The sequence below is a fragment of the Mus pahari genome, chromosome 6 (assembly GCF_900095145.1).
Source record: "Mus pahari chromosome 6, PAHARI_EIJ_v1.1, whole genome shotgun sequence".
In the NCBI taxonomy this organism is placed as follows: domain Eukaryota; kingdom Metazoa; phylum Chordata; class Mammalia; order Rodentia; family Muridae; genus Mus; species Mus pahari.
Window position 1 is genome coordinate 69709138 of NC_034595.1, and position 11167 is coordinate 69720304.

Below are 11167 nucleotides of genomic sequence, written 5' to 3' on the forward strand. Positions count from 1 at the left end.
ATAGAAATAATTAATTTGAAAAAAAAAAAAAAAAAAAAAAAAAAAAAAAAAAAACCCAAAAACCAAAAACCAAAAACCAAAAAAAAAAAAAAAAGAATGTTCCAGACCATGGAATAGGAGGACAAGGAGACAGAAGTATGGCATGACTGATATGGTGTGCATGTATTGTACATGTGTGCGCATGTCTTGTGGGTGTGGAGGCCAGAGGAGGACATCAGAGTCCTGATGAGACACAGTCTCTCACTGGGCCTACAGCTAGGCTAGAGGGCACCAAACCCCAGCTATCCTCCCGCTTCTCCTGCCCACAGCACTGAGGTTACAGGCACACACAGTCACAGCAGCTTTGCATGTGGGTGCAGGGGATCGGAACTGAGGTCTGCACACTCCTGTAACAAGCGCTTCACCTACTGGGCCATCTCCCCAGCCCACGTCTCTGCTTTCCTAAGTGGCAGTGCCTGTCTCCACGCTGGGTCTGTGTAGGACGACACTGTCTAGGACCACACTGAAGCACCGTTGGGTGGGGGTGTTAGGTCAGACCCTGGACAAGTCATCCTCCGCTGTGGGGCCCTTGGGAGAGCAGGGACTGCTGGCAATAGCCCAGAGATCCCTCATATCCTCTCAGCGCATTCCCAGACCTTTCATTTCAGCAGAGCGCTACATTTCAACACTCCTCCCTGTGAGGATCCCCCCCCCCCCATACTGGAAGCAGGCCCAGTGCTCACTGCCAGCCCTCACTCTCCAGGCCAGACTCCAGGCCTGTTTTTCTGAGTTCAAGGGTTTTCTCCATCTAAAGTTTTACTTTTTTTTTTTAAACCAACCTAGGCCCTGGCAATGGTCATTCATATATCCTTTCCAAATGCTGTCTAGTAAAATTCCCCTGGATCTTTTCCACGCCGGCTTTGTATTGTAATGGGATTGCTTCGATGTACTTTCTTTTTTTATTGGACACTAAGACCTTTTTTTTTTTTTTTTATGAGACACTCACCTGCATGTTAGGTATGATCAGTAAATATTTGTGGGCTGGATAAGCAGGTGAAGAACGTGGCAGGCACGGAGGCAGAGGAGAGGGTCTTTTGAGAGCCACTCCTGGGCATGCTCACAGGCCTGGGGCTTTGCAGGGTGAGGGGCGCTTTCTTTACCCCTCTTAGCTGGCTTTGTTTAGCTTCACTTCTGCCTCATTCAATAAAGGAAGAACACTGGGGCAGAAACGAGAGGCTGTGGGTGCCCTTTCCAGCCCTCTCAGGTTCCTCTCCTAGGCACGCCGAGTCACTGTGCCAATGAGCCCTACTGGTTCCGTGTCTGAGCCAGCTTGCCCACTGTTCTGTGTCTCGACTGTCTGGCAGCCCCTTCTATTAGTGGAGTGACTGGAGGCAGAACCTTAGGGTCTCCCCACCCCCTTGCCCTGTCACAGCCCTGTCACTGGGGTTTCAGGCTCCTAATACCCTGTGGTGTGAGTGCCTGTCTCTGACCCCACTGCCAGTTTTTTGACACCTGCATGATGAGTCCCCAGAGTATGACCCCATCTTCCCCCACCCCCTTTATTATTTTATGTATACGGGTGTTTTGCCTGTATACATCTGTGTATCGTGTGCATGCTCGGTGCCTGAGGAAGTTGGAACAGGACATTGGATTCCCTGGAACTAGAGTTACAGATAGACATGAGCTGTGGATGCTGGGAATCGAACCTTTGTGGATGGTGGGAACCGAGTCCTTTGGAAGAAGAGCAAATGCTCTAAACCACTGAACCATCTCTCCGGTCCCACAGGACGCTATCTTAATGAAGTGTGACTGAGACCAGAAATCAAATGTAGCCCAGCACCCTGCATCTGCTTGTCTGTTCCTTCATTGGCCCTTTACTGCCACTGTAACGGTTCCTGAGAGCTATGAACTGATCACTGTGCTAAAGATGGATGTCTCTCGGGCTGGTGAGATGGCTCAGCGGGTAAGAGCACCCGAATGCTCTTCCAAAGGTGCGGAGTTCAAATCCCAGCAATCACATGGTGGCTCACAACCATCCTTAACAAGATCTGATTCCCTCTTCTGTAGTGTCTGAAGACAGCTACAGTGTACTTACATATAATAATAATAATAAAAAAGATGGATGTCTCTCTTGGCTGTAGTAGTATCTGGTGTCATTGAGTCAGAAGCATGAACCTAACCCGATGAGAGGCAGGGATGACGGGAGGTGGAGAGGACTATCTCAGCCCGGAGCCCGGAGGGAGCAAACCCCACGGAAGGCACTACTGCTGTGGTGATAAAAATAGCGCTGAGAATCACAGTAACCTCGAGGCTCAGCAGCCTCCCAGGGAAGGTATTCTCAGATTCCTGTGGCTACGAGGGCATCGAGAAAGTGAATGTGTCTGCCTCCAGAGTGGCTCCCTGTCCCTACATGTCCCCTCCATATGTCAGTCTTAGTCCAGTGGCTCAGACAGAAGGATAGCCAAAGAGACCCCCACAAAGACACAATGAGTTCCCTAAAAAATGTTTTCTAGGGTGGTCTATGTTCTGAGGAATCCAAAGGTCATAGTAATGTCAACTGCATGTGGCTTTGTTAAAAAAAATAAAATAGTGAGTTCAACAAGCTTGCTAAACCTTCTCTTCCTGCTGGCATCCTGGCAGAGACCATACGCTTCTAATCGTCCAGACCTACCCTACTGGGCGGCAGGAAAGATCTGATCAGTTCCAAGTTTGGAGAATCCCAGAGCAGTCTGCAGACGCGAAGGTGTTTATGTGGAGACTTTGAAACAAGGTAACCAGGGCCGCCTTAGGCCTTTGGAACAGAGAAGTGATGTCTTGGCTGAACTTTCTGATAGTGATGTCAGAGAAGGGACAGAAATGCCCATGGCTCCCCCTACTGGCTGCTCTGAGTCAAAGCCTTTCAGGGAACGCTGATCCTCAGTGTGAGAGATCTGGCCATGGATGAGGGCTGTGATCTTGTGTCTCTTAGTAGGATCATCTGCCTGCACAGATAAGCCAGCCTGTTGTCCTCCCTCCTTCCCCCATCATCCTCCTGTGCCTGACCTGGCATCTCAATTCACCATTTCTACTCTGAAGTGCCTTTGGTGTCGCTACATTCCTCTCTCCAACCTTCTTCTTCTTTTTTCCCCCCTAACCTGACAGGTTTTCCCGTCTCACCTGCTTCTTTTTGCACCAGACTGAATTCTCTGCTAATGGGGTCCATCTTTATGAGACAAAGACAACCGTGTCCCAGAAGCACTCTGATCTACATTCGGGATGAACCACAGTTCTTGGCAACATGACCCAAGGCTAAGCCGTTCCAATGGACTCTTGTTGCCCCCAATACTCTGCAGTACACTGAGGTCTGTGGATTCAGGGACTCCCCGCTCTCAACCCCACCCCATTCTCTGCTTTTCCTCAAGTTCTTGCCTCTGCCCAGAAGCAGGGCTCTTCTCCCAGCTGGTCCTCAGCCACTGTTCACCCACCCTGGGACCAGACTCCAGTGGCCCTCTGAGACTTCAAGGACCTTGTTTCCTCGTGGGCCCACGCCACTGGATATACACAATGGTCCACGTTTCCCTGAAGCTCTCAGAGGGTGGGAATACTTTGTATTGATCTTGGAATTCTCTGTGGCTGAGACCCAGCTTGTTGTGTAAGAGGACATAAGAAAATATGTAGGGAAGGATGGAGCACGTGTTCTAGGTGTTTGTATTGCACAGCAACTCTGATTTCCTTATTTGTATAAGCATGCCGGGGAATGGTGTGGGGAGGCCCCGAGCTCCTATCTTTATATACAAATGAGATGGTGGCCTCATTCTTTTTCCTCGGTTATTTTCCAATGAGTTGCTCAGCCACCATGCCTGTTCTGGCTTTCTTTAGCTTATGTGTGGGATAAAGTGTTGGGGCCCTGGTAGCCACACAGGCAGCTCCTAACCACCATGTATTAAAGCACCCAGGGCTCCTAGCCAGCACCCAGGTGTGTGCATCTGGAATCAGTAGCGCTCCTCTTTCCCACCCCAGGCCACAGGCCTTCCTGGCCCATGAATGGTGGACTTTTAGACTCATTTATTTCCACAGTGATTCTTGACTGATTTCTTTGCTGGGGTAAAGGAAAAGAAATGGCAGTTTCAAGCCCCAATTCTGTACCAGGCCAGTGGCTGCTGTTTGTCTCGGTCAAGTGTTGCAGCAGCCACTGGGGGTGGTGTCATTTGCCCCGGGTTACAGATAAACAGAGCAGTTTCTGGAGGCCCAGAGTCTCCTGGCCAAAGAGCAGTGAAGTGCTGCTGCCTTGGTCTTCGTGGAAACTGTGTCTGCTCACTTCTCACACCCTGGGTGAGAATACAGTTCCTAGTTAGGCTTGGCCTGCATAGGCCCTGCAGCCTCCCCTGTCTCTGGCCTGGCCCTCTTGCTCAACCTCAAGATCAAAGAAAACAGCCTTTGTACCCAGAACAGTACTTCTTTAAAAGAAGAACATTCTTTTTAACATGTTCCCCTTACAGATGGCTGTGAGCCACCATGTAGTTGCTGGGAATTGAACTCAGGACCTCTGGAAGAGCAGTCAGTACTCTTGACCACTGAGCCATCTCTCCAGCCCCTGGAACTGACTTTTGCTTTAGGCTTCTGCTTGGTGTGGAGAGAAGGACCAACCCCGGAGGTCCTCAGGCCTATGTGCCGAGACCTTCCACTCGTCAATGAGACAAGGTGACAAATACTGCTGTCACCCTCATTTCACTGCCCAGCTTTCTGTGCTCAAAGCCCTCCTTTTAGGTAGCCCTGGCTCTTAGCAAGGCTGTGTGTGATTGCTGGTACCAAAGGACCTACCAGTCACATCTGCTCCTCTTTCCTGGTCTCTGAATGCTTTTATGGTCCAGAGCAGAAATGATTTAAATGGGTAGTAGGAAGGGGTACTGATTTTAAAATGGGGAGACACAGCTGTGCCTTGGTATGGCCCGGGCTGCTGTGTGCTCTGCTCAAATGTGTGTGTGACTCTACAACATCGTATCTGGGTTCATTCCAAACTGCACCCTGTTCCCATCCCAGTATTTCAATTAGGATGTTAAAGAAATATAACCATAAAAGTATGTGCGATTCTGATGTTCTCTTTTGATATAAATTCTTATCAGTTGCCTCAGATGATACTGACACCCAAATGGGAATCTGACAGAAGCATCTCGATGGGCAGTCCCAGTGGAGTGCCTGGGTGGGGGCGGCAGGAATGGGGCCAGGCTCTCTGAAGTGTCTGCTGAAGGATCCTGGGACCTGGGTGTGGGGAGCTCATTAAGTACTATCCTTGCCAACACTGTAGGTGTGGTTCAGTCTGCACCAAGAGATAAGGGTACGACCTGAGGCACCAGAAAGGAAGACGAGGCAGGTGGAGACTGCCCAGACACATCCCAGGAGGAGGGAAGAATAAAAGGCAGCAAAGCTGGGTGGGGAGATGGGAGCTGGAAACAGAGACAGGAGCTAAGGAGTCAGGAGAACTGAGAGCTGGATGTATCATGGGTAATGGAGAAGAATGAGGCAGGTCGCTAGCTTCTCAGGGATAGGGATGGGATGATGGCAAAAGGAATAGGGCTACCAGTGGGCATGACGATGCCTAGGTGGGCTCCCTGGTGAGCCCCAGGCCATGGTGACAGCCAGGACGAGCTCCTGGAGATCAGGGAGGAGGAGCCGTGAGAAAGCTGTGGGTCCCTGGATGTCTGGGGAGTCTAGAGCACGGGTGGTCTCAGGCGGCAAAGGGATGCATCCGTTACCTGCATGATGCGGACATAGTCAGTGCGATGCAGCTCGCCCTCCTTGATCACTTTCTTCTTGAGCGTGGCAAGGTTCCTCTCCAGGTGTTCCCGCTGGCGGGCATACTCCTGTTGCAGGTCTGAGTTCAACCCTGCAATCTCCACCTGGCGTATCACATGGGGAGACACTCAGCCAAGGAGGGGAGAATCGAAGCCTCGCACAGGGCAGTGTGGGAGGGCGAGGGCGAGGGCGGGGCACTCAGAGCTCACCATGTCTGCCCGCTGCACATACTTCTCAAAGAGGCCACGGATCTTCTCCTTCAGCAGCCGGGGTTCCTGGATGTACGCCACGCAGTTGTGAAGGTCTGTCTTGAAGCGTCGGACCAGCGCTTCCAGATCCCGTTCCTGCAATCAGATGTTTACTCCTGGGACAGCATGGCGTGCTCCATGTGGAGGGGCAGGGGCTTCAGGCAGAGGCTAATGAAGGGGTCTGGCGCGTCCTCATCTGGGATGGACATCTGACTGCTGGGGCCCAACCTGGGCACAGAAACCTAGACAGGCAGCCAGCCCAAAGGTTGCCATTCTGAAATGCTTGTGCACCTGCCTGGGCCAGGTACCCTGCCTGAACAGCTGCCGAGACAACAGGGCTTGAGACCGCACACGTGGCATCCCTATTGCTCCGGATTCCTTTAAGGGCCTCGGGCTTATAAGATGAAAGGAAACTCATGTGGCCACACTTTCCTTTAGTGCCAAGAAAAATATCTCATTCCCTCTTACAGATCCTTACCCAGGGCCTGCCCCATGCCTAAGGACCTCACTAGTGATGGTTCCCCTGACTGTCAGGAGCACTGCTGTGGATGGATGACAACTCCCCCCAGACTGCTGTAGACTGGACCAGCTCTCCATCTTCAGCCATGCTTTCTGACTGCTACCTTCCCTTACTTACCCTTATCATTACCCAAGAGGGTGTCTCCTTTTTCTCCTCTCTCATAGCCCTTTATTGACTTTCCGTGTGTGTGTGTGTGTGTGTGTGTGTTGTGTTGTGTTTATATACACACTGACATATAAGATTCCCCTCCATATATATTTTTTCTATCTCTTCATATTTTGTGCAAAAGTTCAAATCACTCATCAGCCCTTTCAGCCTGCAAAGAGTGGGGCCACGCCCTCTTCTCCTGTGTGACTCCGCAGATTTGGCAGCGCATGCTGCCAGTGTTTGATGTGGACAGTGGAAAAGTTCAGTCTGGTTTGAAAAACATCTCATTGGCCCGTGGAAAGAGTGCACAGCTGCATCCTAGCCCAGAGCCAGAGGACCAGGGTGTCCCACGCTGGCTCAGAGTGACAACTAGCTACAGGTACCAGGTGGGGTTTCCTTCCCCTCTCATTTCTCTGCCTGTATTGTTCTTATTTACAACACAAAAAGAATGGAATGGACCAGGTGTCGTAGCACACATCTGTAACCACAGCACTTGGGGAGGCAGAGGCAGGGTTGAGAGTCCAAGGCAAGCTTGGGCTACACGGTCAGTTTCAGGCTAGCCTGGGCTACAGAGTGAGGTACTGTCTCAAAACATGCAGGGAGCCAGGGAGACGGCTCAGCGTGGAAGAGTGCTTGTTGTACAAGCTTGAGGACCAGGGCTTAGAGTCCAGCATCCAGATAAAAGCCGGGTGGGTGTGGCCACACACACCTAAAACCCCAGCACTGGGAAGTGGAGATGGGAGGGTCACTGGGGTCCCTGGTCAGTCAGTGTAGCTGAGGAAAGTGACAGCTCCAGGCTGAGTGACAGACTGTCTCAAGGGGAGGAGATGGAGAGTGATGGAGCAGATACCTGACCTGCACGTGGGCATCGGTGTACACACACACACACACACACACACACACACACACACACACGAATGCACACATATCCATCCATTCATACACTCACAGGAAGTAAACAAGACTCAGGTGGATGGTGTCTGAGGTTCTCCTAACATCAGTAATTTTGGGGTGGCCGAAGCTTTAACCACTAGGTACAGATGACCTTTTAAATGATGTTCTTCTCCAGGTCAGACAGAGCCAAGGCTAAGGGTGCTCCTTCCTATAAAACCAGCACTCTGGCCCTCTCCTCCCTACCCCCAAGCTGTTCTACAGTCTCGGATGAATTTGAACGTGTACATTTGTGCCAGCCTGGAACCAGACGGGCCTGTGGGCAAGAGCGTGAGTTAAAATGGGAAGTGTTTCTTAGCAATGGCTGGCTGTCTCGAGGAGCCAGCTGCCCGTTGCGGGCAGGTGCCAGATCCTGAGTCCGCACATTGCCAGACTCTGAAATCCTCGCACCTTCTGCTGCTCTTTGCGCATCTCCTGATCCGTGGCTCGCAGTTTCTGCAACAGTTCCGTGATGTTCAGCTCCAGTTGCGTGTTCTGTTTATGGAAACGCTCCAGCTCGGCTTCCATCTGTAGAGAACCAGGGGATGGAGGCATGAGCGGGGATGTCAGGAGGCAAAACTGCTACCTCCTGACAACCACAGTGCGATGTGTTGGGAGTGAGACCTCTCTCCTTGCCGCTTGCCCTCCCATAAGCTCTCTTGACTGAGGGCATGCCCGTCCGGAGTCCTGCACCTGTCTGTGGCCAGGTCACAAAGTTTTCTTCTTAGTCGCCTGCCCTTCCCTAACTGTACAGATTCCTCTCTTCTTGTATTCTTTCTAATTCAGTCGCTCTACATCCCGAATTCTCAACTCCTGCTCAAGACAGGTCTCTCCAGAGGAATGCCCCCCCCCCCCAGTTTGGAAAGGTGTTTGGGTGGAGTCTGGCCCTTGGGGTCCGCCATCGTTCTAAACAGAAAGTGGAGGCTTGTTTCTAAAGTCGAGAGTTTTGAGGGGTCTGGAGTGGCATGTGAGCATCTTCAATCCAGGGCAGAAAGAAGAGACAAGCTGGGGACAGACAGTCTGATCATCTAAGGGTCAAAGGAGTACAGCCAAGGGCCATCCCCTCTTCAAAGCGATGGCAGGAGATACCAGCGAGCGTCTGAAAGCCTTTCTCCCCCTTGTTAAATCTGTCTTACCCAGGGCACGTCTAGTTCAGATGAGACTGGCTGTGGAGAAACCCAGTTCCCGCTGAAAACATTAGCTGATGTTTGATGGACCCCCCACATCTGAGGGGCACTAGTCCTCCTGTGGTGCTAGGAGATTTTCAGGGGATGAGACAGGTCATTGTTTGGTGTGTAGGGTGGAGGTGGGTGGAAGGCCCACCCCCATTCTATCATCATGTTTTGAGGTTCCTGTCTACTTCTGAAAGGTCTGAGAAGGTGAAAGAGGCTGCCCCCCCCATGTTCTGGATACAGAGGGACACTTCTTTATTAATAGGAGGTATTTTACTAGACAGAAAAGCCCTCTGAGGTGATGCCTGGCATCTGTGGTGGGCAGAAGTGGGGAGATTGGGGGTGGGAAGGGAAGTAGGAATTGCCTGCCTCCGGAAGACACGTGGCAAGATAAACGGGCTGTGTCTGCAGAGCGGTGGAGAGCCTCCTTGTACAGGGACCATGCAAGAATGGGGCTTTGCAGCAGCTAAAGCCAGAATGAGCACCATCGGGGCTGGGAGGCGGTTCAGTGGTTAAGAGGACTTGCTGGTACAGCAGAGGAGCTGGGTTCTGTTCCCGGCACACCCATAGTGTCCACAACGCTCTATAACTCCAATTCAAGGGGATCTGATGCTCCTTTCTGGCCTCCGTGGGAGTCAGGCACACGTGTGGTACACATGTAAGCAAAACACTCTACACGAAACATATACAACTAAATAAGGTGTTTTTTTTTTTTTTTTTTTTAAAGCAATGAGCACTGTAGGAGGCTTATGAACAAACAGAGAACTGATGTAGAGGTAGTGTCTACATCCTAGAAGCCTCCAGTCTAAGAAGATGAGAGAACTGAGTCAGAAGCTGATGTGAAATGGATTAAACATCATTTGTGGTAGAAGCAGAAGGTGCCCTGTGTACACAAAGGACTTGAGCAGGGGCCCACCCTGGGAAGAGGCACTCTGGCTAAATGCTATAGGGGAAATGCTATAGAGGACAAAGTAGGGAAGAAAACAGCAGGTGGAGATGGCCTGCCTGCAGAGGACCGGGGGGGTTGGGTAGCCTGGTGCATTTCTGTGGGATGGCACTGGTCCAGATGGCTGTAACGTGGCACAGCACTGGAGGCAAGCTGAGGGGTCCATCACACTGAAGAATGTCACCAGGAGCAGAAGCAGCGACTGGCATCTCAGAGGTGGGTCTACGTAGAAGTTCTATCAGGAGAGAAAGCCAGGAGACCAGCTTCTCCGGGGAAGAAAGACGGTGTCCTATGACAAAGGATGCCCCTAATGTTCAGGGCCCCTGAGGTCATGTCTGAGTGGCACAGCTGACCTTTTATCAGTCCTGAGCCAGAAGAGACAGGCTGGGTTAGGATGGAAGTGGCTGTATTCTTTGCCCTTGCTCTTTCCTCTGCAGGCAGAGCCTCACATTACTTCAAGGATTATAAATGTAAACTGTAAAATATGTAAAGTGTGAACGTCTGGCTGGAAAGCCAGAAGACGAGCCCAGAATGTGGGAACAAACATCTCTTGCCCAGTGTGGACACCAAGTCCTCCACTTTCCTGTGTTATTCATCGTGATAATTCCCAGTGGGAAGAAGCCATTTGTCCCCCAGTGGACATCTGGCAGAGTCTGGAGAGGTTTTGGATCATAGCAACCTAGGCAGGGGGTGCTTCTAGCATCAAATGGGGAGACAAAGGCTGGTGCTTTGCAGCTCACAGGACCACCCCTCCCATCCCCACAGCAGAGAATCAGCCACCCCAGAACACAGGCAGTGCCAAGAAACCCTGCCCTAGATGAACAAATAACTGAACTGAAAGGGAAATCACAAGGACCCTGGAAGAGATTCATTTTCTCCACAGAGAAGCATATATGAAGTGGAGCATCTCAGTCCAGGCTGGCTTCGTGTTCATTCACAGGGGTCTCTGTATACAAGCCTAGAGCTTGAGACTGCCCTCCAATAGGAAGAACATCACCAGAGACAAGCAATGGGCATTTCTGAATGTGTCAATGACCCCCAGAGGAAAGGCTCACGGTCAGAGGTTCCTGCAAAGAATCAGGCCCTGAGCCACTGGAATAAGGAGTGGGCATAGTGTGTGTGTGTGTGTGTGTGTGTGTGTGTGTGTGTGTGTGTGTGTATGTGTGTATAAGAGTTAACTAGGAAGGTCCCTATTTCCCTAAACTAGGGAATTCCCTGCTTAGAATCAAGGTTGTGTTCAGCCTCCATCACTGCAGGGGCAGTGAATGATCCCACAGGTGCGTTGATAGGAAGATCTTAAGGCAGAGCCCTCACAAATGCCTGTATAAAAGAGGCCTGGAAGAGGACATACAGAAGTCACTGAGACAAACACACACACACAGACACACACACACACACAGACACACACACAAACACACACAGACACACACACACAGGCACACACACAGACACA

The 11167-nt window shown here is 51.1% G+C and overlaps 1 protein-coding gene across 1 annotated transcript in view; it reads right to left on the reverse strand.

Moving 5' to 3' along the window:
* Cfap57 (cilia and flagella associated protein 57) overlaps nt 1–11167 on the reverse strand; it is a 67286-nt gene that overhangs the window by 10403 nt on the left and 45716 nt on the right. The window contains exons 19-21 of the mRNA XM_021200043.2: nt 8008–8124; nt 5961–6095; nt 5712–5855 (exon numbers count right to left, since the gene is read on the reverse strand). Coding sequence (XP_021055702.1) covers nt 5712–5855; nt 5961–6095; nt 8008–8124 — 396 coding nt within the window. The remainder of the gene's footprint in view (nt 1–5711; nt 5856–5960; nt 6096–8007; nt 8125–11167) is intronic.